At 42.7% G+C, this 16,323-nt stretch overlaps 1 protein-coding gene across 3 annotated transcripts in view; it reads right to left on the bottom strand.

Annotated features, from left to right (window-relative positions):
- Positions 1-16,323, bottom strand: part of PTCHD4 (patched domain containing 4) — an 80,441-nt gene that overhangs the window by 49,495 nt on the left and 14,623 nt on the right. For all 3 annotated transcript variants that reach the window (XM_088053381.1, XM_005521821.2, XM_088053380.1), the window contains one exon: positions 5,174-5,654. In XM_088053381.1, the coding sequence (XP_087909507.1) occupies positions 5,174-5,654 (481 nt within the window). The remainder of the gene's footprint in view (positions 1-5,173; positions 5,655-16,323) is intronic.

Genomic DNA, 16,323 nt, shown 5'->3' with positions numbered 1-16,323 from the left:
ACCCTTAAAGGTCTGCTGAATGTGTGGAGACATGAACTGCTGTTACATCTGAACAACAGATTCACTGCATTTCTAAGGCATGGAGGGGTGGGAGTTTATATCAGGACTCTCTTTCTCTACAGGGTCATCCTCTTGCTCCTCACCCAGATAGGAGGTGATGGTGCAGCATGAGATTCATATGAGATTCATATGGGATTTGCTTTACTGCTGCATCAAAAGGACAAACCCAAAGTCTGAGTCACTCATGGAATGTTTCTGTCACGTTTGTAATCAGCAAGTCCATCGCTTGAAGCAAAGGTTAGAATACTGTGAAACTTCATGTTCAGGTAAACTGGTGACAGCCTGTACTTTGGCTCTCACATTTGTCTTCTGAGGTTTGAGAAAAATAATTTCTCATCTGAACAAGGCTTTTTTCCTGCAATTTTCCATGACTCTGCTGCTAATATAATACTGTGACATCTTAAATTTACTGAAAGGTGATCACCAGTCATTATTTCAACAACTGCCATCTGAAAGAGGTAGATGGCTTCTATCTGAAATGCTAATAACTGCCTGGAGTCTTGTCTGCTATTGCCTTCATTCCTCCTTCCATTTGAACAACTCCAGGGAATGAATAATGGGAAATTTTAACAGAAAAGTCTGCACTGAAAGTACAATCTCTGCCATCCATCTTGAGCTCTTACATCAGGCATGGGGCTACTGCTGCATACAGGCAGCCTATTGGCTCTTAAAGTTTTTGTATCTCTTTATTCTAGCAGCAGTTTGGTTACTGGCAGGAGTGGCAGCAATACTGCAATGTGTGGTAGGGCACTCAGTGAGATTAATGTTCTCTAAAGAGTCATTTACAAACAGCTGTTCTCACAAATATCTTATGGACTTCATGGTCTGGCCTTACAAACGTCAGGAAATATTTTTCACATCCACTGTGAATCCAGCCTTCTAAGAAACATGTACCCTTTATAGTACAAAAATCATAATTACACTATAATTATATTGTAGGTGGTTTTTAATAATAAGATTTCCACTAATCTATATAATGAAGTACTTCATGGACTGGTCGAAAATAATTGCAATGTAAAATTATGTAATTGGTACACCTGCATTTCAAAAATACACAGTTGGGACCTCAGCTGAGTTAAATCATTATCTCCCTGATGATATCAGTCTGGTTCCTGTGCATTAAAAAGCAGATCAGGGGAGCAATAATATCTCAATTATGTAGTTAACCTTCTGGTTATATTAATTAGTGATGATTAGGCATGGGAAACCATAATTATGTCATGTACATAACACCCCTTTGAAATTGCATATGAATCTAAACACAAAAGGCAGATGTGAACATCTAACCAGGGCTAGAACAAATCTGAAACTTAATTATATGACCCTCTATCCTCTGTCTGAAACACAGCCAGTCGTGACAGCTCTGCTGATGCTAAATTTGTAGAAGAAACTGCAAGTTTTATTTGTCCCAGAAGAGAAATGTGAGGTAGAACAGTCTCATTTTTCTCATTATTTCCTCTGATTTCACACACAGATTATTAAATTCTGACCAAAAAGAAAGACAAATAAAGCATTTAGGTCCGATTCAATTGATAAACAAAGAAGCTCTGAAACTAAAGAAGCGCTTTTGCATTAACTCACAACATTTATCCATTTGTCTGGGGTATGAGCAGCTAAAACTCAGCCTCTCTTGATCCTGTTTGCAGGAGATTTTGGCAGCCAGAGATTTGCAGGGGAGCCTCCTGAAGAGTTTCTCCTGAATGACTGCAAAAATGCAGTGGTAGACATTGTACCGAGAAAACTTTTTCCAAGGCAGCTGTCTGAGGAAACTGTGGCTGGGAAGAGGGAGTCAGAGCAAGCAGGATTTTCCACCACTGTCCTCATGCCTAACTTAAGACTGAAATTTTTCACCTTCAAGGATAAAGAAAAGCCAGTCTGAGCTAACACTCTTCTCCCAGTACAGCAGAGATGTGCTTTATCCCAGCAGACCATTCCCTCACAGCAGGACTACAGTAAATAATTATGTTGGAGGTCACTCAGTCTAAATTTAGAAAAATATAAACATTCCATTTTTCTATAGGCTTCTGTCACCTACTGAAACTTACAGAAGCTCTGCACTGCAAGAAGAATTTTGGATCTAAACTTCCAGGGTTATTCCTGTCATTCAGATGGTAGCATCCTGTCACCCTTGTAGGGAAAAGGACAAGCCCAGAATATAACAAAATTTCCATTAAAATTAGTCCTTTGAAAAGTGAATGCTAGAAGGAACTGCATATTTTTGACCAAACAAATGTGCTTTAAATGGATGGTTTGCAAATGTCAGGTTGAAGCGTTCCAAAGTTGGGAGCTGCCAGAATTAATGCTGCCTGTGTACTCTGCATTGCACTTGCAGGATCTTTGTCACTGTTATTGCCTGGTTTCAGTTTTTTAAATCTAAGTAACTTGACTTTGAAAGTTTGACTTGCAAATCTGGCATTTGCAGTTCAGGGAAACCCCACCCTGCGCAGTTTTTCTTCACTCAATTATCATTTGATGTTTGCTTTCTGCTGTGCCAGCAGCAAGGGACACTGGAATAATGTGGGACAGGGTTATTTATTGATCCCCAGAATCAGCAGTCCTGGGGTCTTCTTGTTTCTACTCTGGGCTCTCAGATCAGGTCCAGCAGAAAACCCTGCCCAGTGAGGGCTCTGGTGTACTCTGGGCAGAGCAAGGTCTCATTAAATGGCAATGTCCCTTAAGGGACTAAAGGCACACGGTTCTTTGCAGAAGGTAACCCAGTAAGACTTTAATAAGACATTCTACCTGTCTTTTCTTCCACTAAACTGTAAGTGCTGCCTAATATTTATAAGCAGCAGTTCCCAAGCATTGCAAGCTGTTCTCTAATGATATTTTCAATTCAGTCTGAGACTCCTGAATGAAATTTCAGAAGTTACATAAATGCTTTCTTTTTCAACCTGAATTGCATTCAATATGATATTATAGAAACAATCCTTGCAAACATCTCACTTCGAGAGATGTTTTTTCCTTTCCTTTTGCTCTCGGCAGTGGCTGTGACAAGAATGACAGGGCAAAACACAACAGAAAGTTATAAATGTTACTTTTCCTAAGACAGCAAACAAAGTCATGGACCACTGAGGTGGGAAACTGAGGCACTCTGCTTTCAGAAGCTCTGACCTGTGTCTCACTCTGGGGCTGCAGAGAAGGCTTGAACTGAGGAGCTCCTTGGGAGTGGCAAGTCTGGGACCTGTCAAAGAGAATGTGCTACCCGTGTCTCCAACCATCTAAAAAGAGACATCAACAGAGGAATGCACAGTTTAGGGAAGGTGCTTCTCATTACTTCAGGGCTTTTTCACCTCTACTTCAACTTGCTGCACAAGCAAGCCAGTGCCTTTTGCTTCCTCCTTTGATATGCACCTCCTGACAGACAAGGAAAAGGTTGTCAAAATCTGCTAACAAGCATGACCCTGTCTTCACCTCATGCCTTTCTCCATTCTTTGTTTCCTAAACCCACACCCTCATACAGGTCAGGATCTGTCTGCCACAACCTGGCATGTTCTCTGCCGGCTTTCTTCCCTTCCCCATCTCAGCACTTGCCTTCCATCAACTCCTCTGACACCACAGAGCCATGCACAAATCTGAAGAGCTGGCACAGGGCAGTCCATGTCAGGGGCCATTGCCACAACTCAGCAGTGCAGATGACTGAATTAGAGGCTTTGGCACAGCCTTATCACTATTAATGAGGCTGAACCAAACATTCAGTTCCTTGGGGTCTTTTGCCTCACTCCTCTCTTTCCCTTCTGGAATTTCAACAAATCCCTCCATTCACTCCTTCCCACCTCAAGCAGCTTCTCCAGAGATTCTGAGAGCAGGACTGATGAGGCCACAGCTCAGCCTTTTATTTAGTGACACAGATGCATTATTAGATTAAGTAGGAGGTTTAAGTAGGCCTAGATTAAGTAGGAGATTTGGACTGGGGATGCATACACCCACAGGAATTTTCTTAGGGGAAGATAAGAAAATATGGTCTTTTGGGAGATTGAGGTTTTAAGGAAAGTATAAGACCCTTCTTCAAACCTTGAGTCTGGCTTTGCATATTTAGTTGACTCTTAGCATAACACAGTACTTGCTCTTGAGGACTAGAAGCGTGAATAGCACTTAAGAAATTAGCTGTAAGAATGTGGAGCTCTGGCCACAGGTAAGATTCTCTGCCATCAGAAATTGAACATGAAAATGTTTAGCTCTGGGCTGCCACCACTGAGATATTTCAGAATCGTCACTGGGGTTCAGACTCATGGTATGGCAAAATTCTGACAAGCGTGGATGTGAGGGCACCAAACACTGCCTCCATGATTGAGTTGGGCACCTTTCCCTCTGCCTTTCAAATGCAACTTCCCAGCAAACTCATCAACCACATGGATGCACTGGAAGTGCTTGGAACCAGACAGTTACAGAGAAAGCAATTCTTCTGCCTAAAGAGTTGGGTTTTACATTTGTTCTTCTTCTACACCTTCCCCTGTTTGGGTGGAATCCAAATGAAATCTGTGCAGCTGATCTAGGATTTCACAAAGCAAGGGATTATGTGCCACAGATCCTGACAGGCCCCTGTGCTCTCAGCCAGGCAAACACCACAACTGTAATCTCCTCTCTGAGATAAAGTCCATCAATCTTATTCTTACACCATCCTGTCTCATTTTGCCCTTCAGGCAGAACTAAAGGAAAAGCCCTTCTTGGTAAGGGTGTTAAAATCTGCCCTCTCTTGGTACCCTCCTATTTAACTTACTCTTTTGGCTCACCTCCCGTCAAAGTTGGGTCAACACATATCCATTTTGTCTGCTGAGCTGACTAGATTTCAATAACAATTTCTCCTTCATTCTGTAGCAGAGATCAATAAAACTGCCCCTCTCTCATGTTGGCTGAGATTCCAGGAATGTCATTTGCTTTTTATTGTTGCTACTGCTTTGTTTTGTCTCCATTTTTCCTTTTTTTTTGTTTTTTCATTTCTTTTTTTTTTTCTTTTTTTTTTTTCTTTTGGCAAGGCACAGATCAATTTAGAAAGATGAAAATGACTTAGACTTTCACTCAAAGTAAAATCTGCACTTTATAACCCAGGATGTAATTTACAATTCTGTCATTAAACTCTGTTAATCCTATTATTATGAAGATAAATAATTACCCATAGCGAAGAAAGGGATTCCCAACAGAGTAGAATTATATTTTCCATCAGTAATGAAAAATATCCCTGCCGCAGTGACACTGGAAATACAGATAGTGAGTACTCCCAGGAGTCCCAGGAAAGGTTTGCTACGCAGGCAGTCCTTCATGGAGCTTGAGAGGGTAGCAGTCAGGAGAATCAGCATCAGGCTCACCAAAATCTTGCCCCTGGCCAAGAGACTGGTCTGGTGGAAGTCCTTCCAGAGGCTAAAGGATGCTAGTGAGTAGAGCTGCAGATCCTGGTGATCCAGCTGCATCTTGTGCATCAGTTTACAGAATTCGCTCTCCCACTTCTCCCCAATGAGGTCCTGGGTGACAGAGCCATATGTTTGGAGGTAGTAAGTGATTTGGATGGCTCTGGCTGATTTGACTCTCTGGTCCTTGCTGTTTGGCACTTCCATAACCCCTCCAAGCTGGTGGCCAATGAAACTTCTCCTTCCATCCTGGGAGAGAAAGCAGAAAAGATGGGCGTATGGTTATCATGTTTATGACATGATGCAGTGATAGGCTCTGTCTCCTCTCACAGACATGTCGAGAGCTCTGCTCAGACACCACTGCACTCAACAGGAGCCTCGCTATTCACCTCGCTGGGCTTTGGGATCTGTCCCTGCTCCCTGCCACAACTCTGTCTTACTCATTATAGGCTCATTTGCATTTCTGTGCTGCAGTTCAGCGATTGCTCAGATACTTATTGCAGTCTGGGATTCCCAGATATCCAGGACCAAAATGTTGCATGCAAGCCCCTCACCCCATGGGAGAGGATGACCTTTCATATTTAACTGATGGACAATGACAAATCTCCAATTACTACAAAAAGTTAATTAATTTCCGGAGGATTTGTGATTTCTTGACATGTTGGAAATTATTTTTAGAAGTTGGAAATGTACTGAAAATAAATTCTGATTCCTCAGGATACAGACAGATCCACAAAGTTTGATACCTACTCTGTCTCCAGAAAATATAATTAAAATCAGACTTTTTGAATTGCTAATTTGAGATTTCATGGATTTGTATCAGTGGCACAGAGAAAAGCATCTACCTTACACCTAAATTTAACCAGGTTTTGTTCATTTATACATTCAAGAGTATAAACCTTACTCTGGTCTCACTTATTTCGGTAAATGCTATGATATATAAAACTCCATGACAATCACTAAAGGACACATCAAGTCCACTCAGCCTCTGTCTGTAAACAAGGCCTTCTTTTCTGTAAAGGAATCTGGCCCCATTTAAATATTTGGGGGTTTTTTTGTGGTTTTGGTTTTTGTGGTTTTTTATTTTGTTTGTTTGTTCGTTTTTTTCTTGTTAGAAAGATTTTATAAGAAAGGTCCTCACTCCTTAGCTACTGGTTGTAGGATAATTGTATGTGCCCCTTCCAAGACAGGAAGCCTGTGTGAGTTTAGATCAAATCCAGTTGCAAACTGAGGAATAAGACTCAGTGATAAAGTTGTTCCAGCGCAAGTAATCTCTTTGATCAAAAAAATCTATATCCAGGGATTGTCTTTTGCACACCAAATAATATTTTACTTTCTCCCCAACATAAATTAGATTATAAGTTTTCAGATTTATTCCTATTGTATTTAATAAAAACAAAATTATGAAGGTAGTTGATGTCTAAACTGCCTCACAGCAGTGGGTTCATATGAGAGAACATTCTTTGCCTAGGCACGCTACCGGAATGAGCTGACAGCTTGAATTTGGGAGAGGCTCTGCCTTCCACACACACACATGGAAGCAGTCATCTGCAAAAGGCCAAAACCATTTGGGGGAGACACTTTAACATGTATTGCATCCAGCATTACCCATTTCTAGAAGCACCTGTGCTGCATGCAGGTCATTATCTGAAATTGCCAGACCTGCTCAGAGCAATGATTCCCATCCTAAGGAAAAATCAGTGAAATGAGGCTTTATAAACCACAGATGTCTTCCAGCATGTTGGCTCACAGAGCAAATAAATATCAGAAATTGGGAGACAGTGTTGAAAATGTTTTATGTACTCACCTTGCCTTCAATCAGGTATGTAAAGGATGTAATCATCACACTGAGAAATTTCTGCCTATGCCTACATTCATGGCAGGAGCTCATACTGTTCCCAGCATTTGCTTGCCACAGCCCAGGGAACGTGACAAAGTGCTTTTCAGAAGGTTTTTTGTTGTTTTTTTTTCTTTTTCCCCCTATTCCCAGTTGTTATTTCCCCCAAAGTAGTGCCTTTTGGCAAGGGTATCCTGGCACGAGCTGACACAAAAGGTGAACTGCAGTCTAGTGCCAGCTTCCCAAGTCACCTGGAGCCTCATTGCAAATGTCACATAAGCAGAGACAGCTATCACAGAGGGGCAGATGCTGCTGTTCAGGCTCCAAAAAATCCTTGTCCCCAGCATTTCATATTCAAATCCTGTTTGGATTTTTTATTTCTACTCTTTCTAAGGAGAGGTCACACCTAACACTCAAACACTCACAAAAAGTGCATTTCCAAGCCGGTAATTAAAGCTTGAGCAATGCAGTCCTGGCTCACACTGAATGCAACTTTGCAGCTAAAAATCCCCACTTGGCACCGCTTTGAAATTCTGGAGAGAATTTTCACATTTCCTCAGTGTCTGGGCAGTGCTGTCATTCAGAGGCTTGCAGGCACTGCAGGATTCTGTAGCAGCACAGCTCCCAGCCCAGGCAGAGCTCTGTAATTCAGGTTTCATTGATTCACTATGCAGCAGGCATGGCAAGGTTATGGGAAACTTTGTGATGACCATCTGCCTTCCCCAGCGAAGGGTGCAGTGAGCGACGGCAACATTTCAAAGGAGGCAGCAGAGCAGGCACAAATAAATCATGTTCTGCCATATCTCCCATGAAACAGCAGATAACAGCTATTTTTTACACTGATGTACAATAGGGCACCCAGCTCATATGTCAGCAAAATAGAGAGTAAGCTTTCAGATGGAATCGAGGAAATCACAGGTGCCGGATTGCTGTGAGGATATTTTGTCTGTTCCCTTCTTTCAGGAGCCAAACTGTTTCCTGTCTAAGCAAGGCTTTTGCCTTTGCTGCAGTTATGGTGTACAGACATGAATGTGGCAACACAGCACTTGGGAAAATGGGGCTTTTCTCTGATACAGCTCTTGGAGAATAATAGAATCATAGAACAGCTTGGATTGGAAGGGACCTGAAAGATGATCTCATTCCAAGCCCCTTCCACTAGTCCAGATTGATACAGATTCTGTCCAACCTGGCCTTGAACATGTCCAGGGTTGGGGCAGCCACAGCTTCTCTGCAGCGATTGCAATCTTAGTGAGGAAAACAGAAGAAATATGGGGGAAAATAGTATTTAGTTCATCCCATTTTATGGGTGACAACTGATGGGTAGGAAAATGGAGAGGCAGTGCTGCCAGCATGACTTTCAGCACCTCCCAGAGTCCAAGACAGGGACCCACCTATTCTCAGGGGAGCTTCAGGGGAGTTATTCACTGCCTCAAGTTCTCTGTTGTTCTCCAGGACCAAGTCAGTGAAAGAACAAGACATGAAGGGCTAAACTCCTGAACTAAGTCCAAGGTCTGGGAAACAAAATGAGGCCACAATGACTTGTATAAGCGATTCCTGAAGAGCCAGGCAGCTTTTGAATAATGCAGAGAACATAGTTCTTCATGAAAAAAATGTGCTTTCTGCTGATAATTAGCGTGTCCTTCCTGGTATGTGCCTACATGCTGCTATTTTAAATTTCATAACATAGTTTGATGTTTCAGGCTACAGATCCCTTAAACTTTTTACCCACATCTGCTGCTACTCTCCGATACTATATACAGAAAAGCAAACCCCCAAACATAAGTAATAATGATAGTTATTGGTTGCTCATGATTTTGTACCTATGCATCTCCAGAGGATATACAGCAGAAGATGCTAATTGACTTTAGCAAGGTCACTTGCATGGTTGGAATCTTGTTTCAGGTTCCCAGGCTGTGTCTATGTGTCTTTCTCTCTTATTTTCTAATTTTTTTAAAATGTCTGATGAAATCTTAACAGTGTCTGTTCTTCCAGATTCTGATAGCATGTAATTCTCTCTAGATCTGAGCATCTTTAAAGATGCAATGAAATATAGATCACCTACTGGGGCATGTGATATTTAATCTAAAACAGGGGGCAAGCAAAATTCTTTGCTTCAATGGACATTATTAAATTGTTTTTTGTGTTCTCCCTTCTCTTTTTCTAGTTGCCCCAAAGCCATTTGATATATTTAGACTCTGGAAGGGAGGAGAACGAGACCTAAAATGACAGGCATGAACAGCTTCACCTTCCTTTTCCCTCAGCATGGTGGAATTTGCCACCTGTGCCTATGCAGACCTGACCTTGTTTGTGGCTGAAAATCCAAACTCCATGTTTGTTCAGCGGTAAGATACACTAATTGTGAATGGATGGGTACAGAAGGTACCCCTATCATGTTTCAGGCTGGAAATTTGTGTGTAAAGGATGCTTAGACCCCTTAATTTCCTAAGAAGATATGTAAGTGGCATGGGAAGTTTGTCTTTCTCCAGAGCTGAGGGCTCTCAGGTTAAAGGAAACTAGCTGCTGCTACTGAGCTAAACATCTTTTTCTAGTGATAATAGTAGTAGGCACTGATCCTCTCAGCATGCAGCCCAGAGGGACACTAGAAATACTCCTCACTGCTAAAATTACCTGGTGCCCATTTTTTTCATTTCCTTAATATTTTCAGCGCAGCTGCTGCAGGCCCAGCTCCCACGCGGGGGTTCTCTGTGGTCACTGCAGCGCCAGGCCTCGGCAGGGCCTCACCACCTGCTGGGCTATTTTCTTTATCCAAGATCACATTAAGTTAGAGAGAAAGTGGGACTGTAGTCAGTGACCAAGTGCCAGGAGGGCCAGCTGTGGGGATTGGCACAGAAGGACATGGTTTAGTGGTGGGCCTGGCAGTGGCAAGTCAATGGTTGGACTCAGTGATCCTAGAGGTCTTTTCCAACATGAGTTATTCTATCATTCTTCTCTGCTCTGAATGACATCAGCCTCCACTGGCTTTCCTCTCCCAGGAAAAAGGGAGGGTTTGAGGTACTTTTGAGAGGGTTCCTGCCTTCTTAGCATCCTGCTCAGCAGATGTTGGGCTGGCAAGGGTTTTAAAACTCTTTTCAAATCCCTGGAAATGAAGAAAGGAGCCCTTGCTCCCTATTGCTTGATCACTCTCATTCAAGTACACCTACAGGACTTTAGCCAGCAAATTTATCTCTATTTTTATTTTTCTTAACTGCTACCTCTCATCATCTAGAATGAAAGATCATTATCAAGCTACATTATAGAAATGTTGGGATAAAGCATGCCATCCTGCTTGCATGCTATTTTATCTTAAAAGCTTTAACTGTTCAACAGAGGGCAACCAGGAACGTCTGCTGAAATACATTGTGTGATAAACATCCTAATGAAATCAATGCAGTTGTTTCTCCCTCTGATAAGGACATTCCTACTCTACTGTAAGGTCACAGAAAGTATTATGCTAAAAACCACAGAAGTTAGGATGAAGCAAGTTGCTTTTCAGCCAACTGCCAGTTTTCAAGGTAAAAAATATTATAAAAAATTTAAATCCCCTTTCATTTAAGGTTTAACATTTTGGGCTGCTTGTGTTCCTTTCAGCCTCACTGTAAAACTTTGGAGGAAGGTTTTTTCTCCTCAATCAAACTGATTTTTCTCTCCCTGTCCCCAATACAGTTATACATGGAGACCTCGTACCAGTCAATCCCTGGTTACACAGCTACCCATCACCAAAAATTCTTGCAGCATTCCTTTCCAGAGCAAAGCACGTAATGCTGATTCATGTCAGCATTTCTCCAGACATTTTCATGTGGCAGTTTTCCTGCCCTTGCAGCTGTGTAGGTGCTCCTGCACTGTTTGCTGTGCAGCTGCTCTGTATGGAAGAAGGACTGAGGGAGCATCCAGAGCATTGAACACTTAGGGCAGAACGTTTGAGGTTGAGCTGCACCTTGGCTGGCTGGGAGCAGGGACAGAGTGATGGCCAAGGGGTCTGTTCACACAGCAAAAATTAACTGTAAGAAAGTGGCCATGAGAAGTTTTCCAGGAAATTGTCTAACTCTGCTGCAATAAAGAAGAATTGAGTTATTTAGGGCTACCAGCAATGATGAGGCTCAGCTCACCAGCTGGCCAAGCAAATTTGGTTTGTAGTCACTGTGAAGAGCTGGGCACATCCAAAGGATGGTCTGCTCCATCCTGAGGTATAGGTCAAAAGCAGATTTGTTCTCTGCAGTTGTCTGTCTCTCTCCACTTAAAGCAGAGGTATGAGATTGCTTAAGACTTGACCCCAGATTTTATCATGCTAAAAACTGCCTGATCTGCCTTGTCATTCCTGGCTCACACTGGCCCCTTCACAGATGTGTCCTGCTGGTTAACAAACCTACAGCCCTTCAGCCCCTTCCCAGGGAAATCATGGACTTCTAGGATGACTTTTAAGTGAAAGAGAGAAGTACACAGAGCGCCCAAAAGGGAACCAGAACCATGTGGCATCACTTTCTGATGACTCTGGGCCTGTGCCCCTACCCTTAGCAGCTTTGGGTTTCTAGTTTTTGATAAAATAAACAAGAACAGATGAAAAGTGTTTAAAGAGACTTATACATTGTAGTATTAATAACAGAGAACAAGAGAAATGTCCCTAGAAATAAATCAAATTATGGAAGAATTCATAAGGGTGCAATAGCAAACTGTGACTGCTGTTAGAGAGCTCTGCCCTTTGGAGGAGCTTCTGGCAGTACACAGGCTGTTTCTGTGCGTCACCTCACACAAGTGCTCCTCACTTGGTTCCTTCAGTGTCACCCTGTCAGGTTTTCTGAGAATCAGTGTGGTCAGGGTTGGAGGGGACCTTTGAAGGTCACCTAGTGCAATGCCTTGTAATGAGCAGGAACATCTGCACCTAGATCAGGTTGCTCAGCCATGTCCAACCCGGACATGAATGTTTCCAGGGATGGGGCATCCACCATCTCTTTGGACAAGCTGTCCCTGTGTCCCACCACCCTCAGTAGGCATCTCTGTCAAGGCAAGGGAAGGATGGAAGGGAAGGAAAAAAGCCTCTAACTTCACCTTCTGCTTGTCTTGCACATCCCTCTGGGAAGAAAATACAAGACAAGCCCTCTCCCTCCCTACACCAGCTTCACTCCACTTCCCTCCTATACTATATTTCATCTTTACATCCTTTGCAACCCTCCTTCATTCTTTGTCCTATTTTCAAGCTCTTTGTTGCTCAACTGATCCCTTCACTCACAAGGTCAGATTCCCATTCAGTCCATCTTAGATCCCTTCCCAGCTCCTTTTGGAAAAGAGGAATAGATTAAATGCCCCAGCAGAGCTTTGTCCACAGCTGTCCTGAACAGCACCTGTGCACCCAAGGACACAGTGGTGTCCTTGAAGCTGATGAGCAATACCCACATGTGATCACTCATCACCTTAGGTGATCCTAGGATCACTCAGCACCTTAGGAAGGGTGCTAGAAGATGGAGCGGGGGGAGGTGACAGACAGCACAAAGAGAACTGCAAACACTAGGGGTTAACTTTGGAGTACAGCTGGTCTCTCTGCCTTTTTCTTCCCTGCCCTCCATCAGGAGCAGGATGCAGGCACAGCAGTGGAACAGCTTTGGCACAGACTGTTCAGGCAGGTGAGCTGGTGTCTGCACACCAGCCCCATGAGATGGGTGCAGGGGTGAAGGGCACAGCTTTCTTTGGATGCCCAGGAGCCTGGGGATGCAGGAATGGCTAGCTCAGGAGGAAGGTGGGGGGCTCAGCACAGAGTGTTGTAGGGTACACAAGTTCACCTTCCACAGGAGATCCATGTCAGTGGGACCTCTGAAGCCATAGGTTACCCCAGGTGTGTAAATCTACCAGATCAGGTATTAAAACCTGACTGCCCTTTTCAGCAGGCACAGAGCCCCTGCTTCCTCCTCACCATTCACTGTCCTCAGAATTTGTGCACTGCCCTGCCCAGGATCACAAGCCCTGGAGGCAGCACCTTGGGACCAGCCTCTGCTTTTCACAGCCTGCCCTTGCCAGTGGAGGAATCACAGAGCAGAAGGTATGGCTGCATCTGGCCCCAAAATCCTTCACGATGAAGGACGATGGTAAAAGTAGCCAGTGCAGATCAGAGCTTTTGCAAGGAGATGCCAGGTGGGGGAAATCCAAGCTCCTGCATTGCATGGTAGAGCTGTGACTCCTCCAATGCAAACTGGGAAAACATTTAAGTCTCTGCCATTTGCTAAACCATGAAAATGGCCCAAGTACAATTAAAAAAAGAAATTGGTGCTGTCTCTGTGGTCTTGCCCACAGCTACTCTTCATCCTAAAGGATTTTGTTTGTGCCAAGGAGAAACACATGAATTAATCACTGACAGCAATGCTTGAGGGAATTGCATAAAACACCAATATTTGGATATATACAGTTAAACACTCTCACTGACACGTGCAGGAATGTGTTTGAAGAATGCATTTTCAGTCTCTCATGTTTGGCAGTCTCTATGAATCTGTATCATGAGTACTTTTAATCAATGAATACCCAATATTGATTCTGATTTCCTCCACAGCTTAAGTGCAATATTAAAAATGTTCAAAGGAAAGGAAGAAAATTGCACTGAGTATTAAAAAAATAAGAAATGTTTTTTCAGTGCAGACCAGTGGCCCATCTAACCAATTTTCAGTCTCTGTCCATTTCTAAAGTCTGATGCACCAAGAGAGTGTCTTCCATGATGCAGATGGAAGATACCTTTGAGAGTCTCAGAGTATTGTTGATTTTCCAGCTCTTCAACAAAAAAAGGAATTAAATGAGCTGCTTGGTAGGAGGAGGAAGAATGGAGCTGTTCAATTTTTTTTAATAGATAAATTCTTCTCCTAAATGCAGTGATTTGAATTATATTAGCAACAAAAGGTAAGCAAATTAATAAATTAAAGCTATCTTTGTACCCCAGTGAAATTCAACAGTTTTGTTATCTCAAGAGGGTCATGGATTTCTCCAAATGGAGTAAACAGGACAACATTAGACCAAAATTCTTTCTATCCCTTGAGAATATTTAATCATAAGATTTCTTCAGGTCCATGGAGATATAAGTTAACCAAGATCCTAATTACTAAATTAAAAAAGACAACAGAATACACAAAAAAGATAGAAAGCCTTCTTTGTTGTCTTTCTATATCAGCAAAAGACATAAAATTGCTTGAAAAACTTCATCCCATACTTTATAAACCCAAAATAAAGAGATTTTGGTGGATTAGAATAGGATCCAGTGACTGTCCCTAACAGGAGATTCTAAAGAGGAGACCCAGGTTTCCACTGATGCATTTGTGGGCTCTCTTGCTTGGTGAGCATCCCACCGTGTGCCTCTTCTAATTGCTTTCCCTACACCACTTGAAGCCCAATACAAAGAAGAAATAGGAAGGAAACCTGCCAGAAAGTGAAAGGGAGAGAATTTGCCTCGTTTTATTACTTCATTTAAAGGAAATGTTAAAAAACAAACAGCAGAGAATAAAAAGTGAGCAGTAAAGCCGATCCACAGGAATCGTTTAAGCTCTTACAATCTGAAGTTTCAATAATGACACAGAAAAGGGTGCTTTTTTTCTTTTTAAATTATGTTTTATATTGGCAAACATCTCTTTAATTTTATCTGTCTCTGCTCATCCTGTTTTCTCCAGGGACCAGAAGCCAAAGTACTGAAACACTGCAAAAATGTTCTATCAAAGGCAGGAAGGAAAGAAGTAACTGAGAATCAGACAGAGCCAAGTGTGATGTGGCAAGATTTTGAGGCTAGAGTGGTTTTGAGGTTAATTTACAGGTAACTGGATTAGCTAAACCCAGCCTTTGAATACAAGATACTGCTGTGCTCTTATCCAAGTCCTAGCAGGGACTTCTACTGTCACAATGCTCAATAAGACATAACAAGGCACTGCACAAAGCAGATACAGTTGAGGACACTTAACACTTCTAGTTGAAAATTCCTCTTTTCTAAGGGATAATTAATAAGTTTTCCCTCTTTTTTATTATTCTCAAATTTGGCATTGTGAAGCAATTCCTCTACCGTGAAGCATCCCTCCCTTCTCTCCAGAACACACTGGTTTTTAATGAGTTTGGCCATTTGTTAGCTGGAGAGAGCCAAAAAAATGTCTAGTTTCAGATGTTTCCCTTTTTTATTCTTTTTTTCTTTTTTTTTTTTTCATGGCTCTGGATGAGGATCTGGGAAGAGGAAGTGGGAAGGAGGCATTTAAGTAGGCCTGTGTTTATGCATTAAAATCTAACTAAAGCTGGGGTTCAGCTGACTCCCACCCAGGGTACTTTTGAATTCAGTACATTCATAGCGATTTTTGACATGTTTGAACATCAGCAGGTAGCTTTTATATTTGTAAATTCTGTCTCAAGAAGGTCACCTTGGAATGTTTTCCCTTAGTGGTAAAATCTTGTGTTCTTAGTAGCCCATAGAGATGAAGGTGGTGTCATGTGCAATCCTCCAACAGGCATTCTTTAATTCTCATCCCAGTTAAAAAAGTACAGCCCATGGCATCATGTGGAATTGTTCAAAAACATGTAGGTGTGGTGTCTGGGGACATGGTTTAGTGGTGGACTTGGGAGTGTTGTGTTAGTTCTTGGACCTGATGTTCTTTCCAACCTAAATGATTCTATGATTCTCCGCTTTGGGCTTGCCTTTGCCTCTCATCACTGCAGAGCTCGTACACTGGAGGTTCACTGACACTATGAGGGTTGGATTTCTGTATTTTCTCAGTCATGCTCTGTGGGAGAGGGTGTCTTGCACTGTCTCAGCACAGGGCACATTGCAGTGATATACAAGTGTTACACAACAGCACGAGACAACCAGGAAATTTTACAGCATCCCAAACCCTTCATGTAGAGGTTGCAGGGGGTGCTGCTGAACAAGGTCTGCATGCCTGGAAAATTATCTCAGTGCAGCCTCTGTGCTGTGGAGGACTGTGAGGACACAAAGTCCAGCAGATGCTGAGGTCTTGGTTCAGACCATAATCACTGGTCACCAGTGAGGTTCTGGCAGGGCCCAGGACCCTGCTGTGCAAGGTGCTGTGCAAACACATAGCTGGAGAAGCTGCCCATGCTCCACAAATCTTCCCATTCTGG

This window comes from Pseudopodoces humilis, chromosome 3 (genome assembly GCF_049639895.1).
Source record: "Pseudopodoces humilis isolate 2021_Gansu_Grassland_sample_001 chromosome 3, ASM4963989v1, whole genome shotgun sequence".
In the NCBI taxonomy this organism is placed as follows: Eukaryota; Metazoa; Chordata; class Aves; order Passeriformes; family Paridae; genus Pseudopodoces; species Pseudopodoces humilis.
The sequence above is the reverse complement of the archived record's forward strand: the minus strand, read 5'-3'. Positions and strand labels throughout refer to the sequence as shown.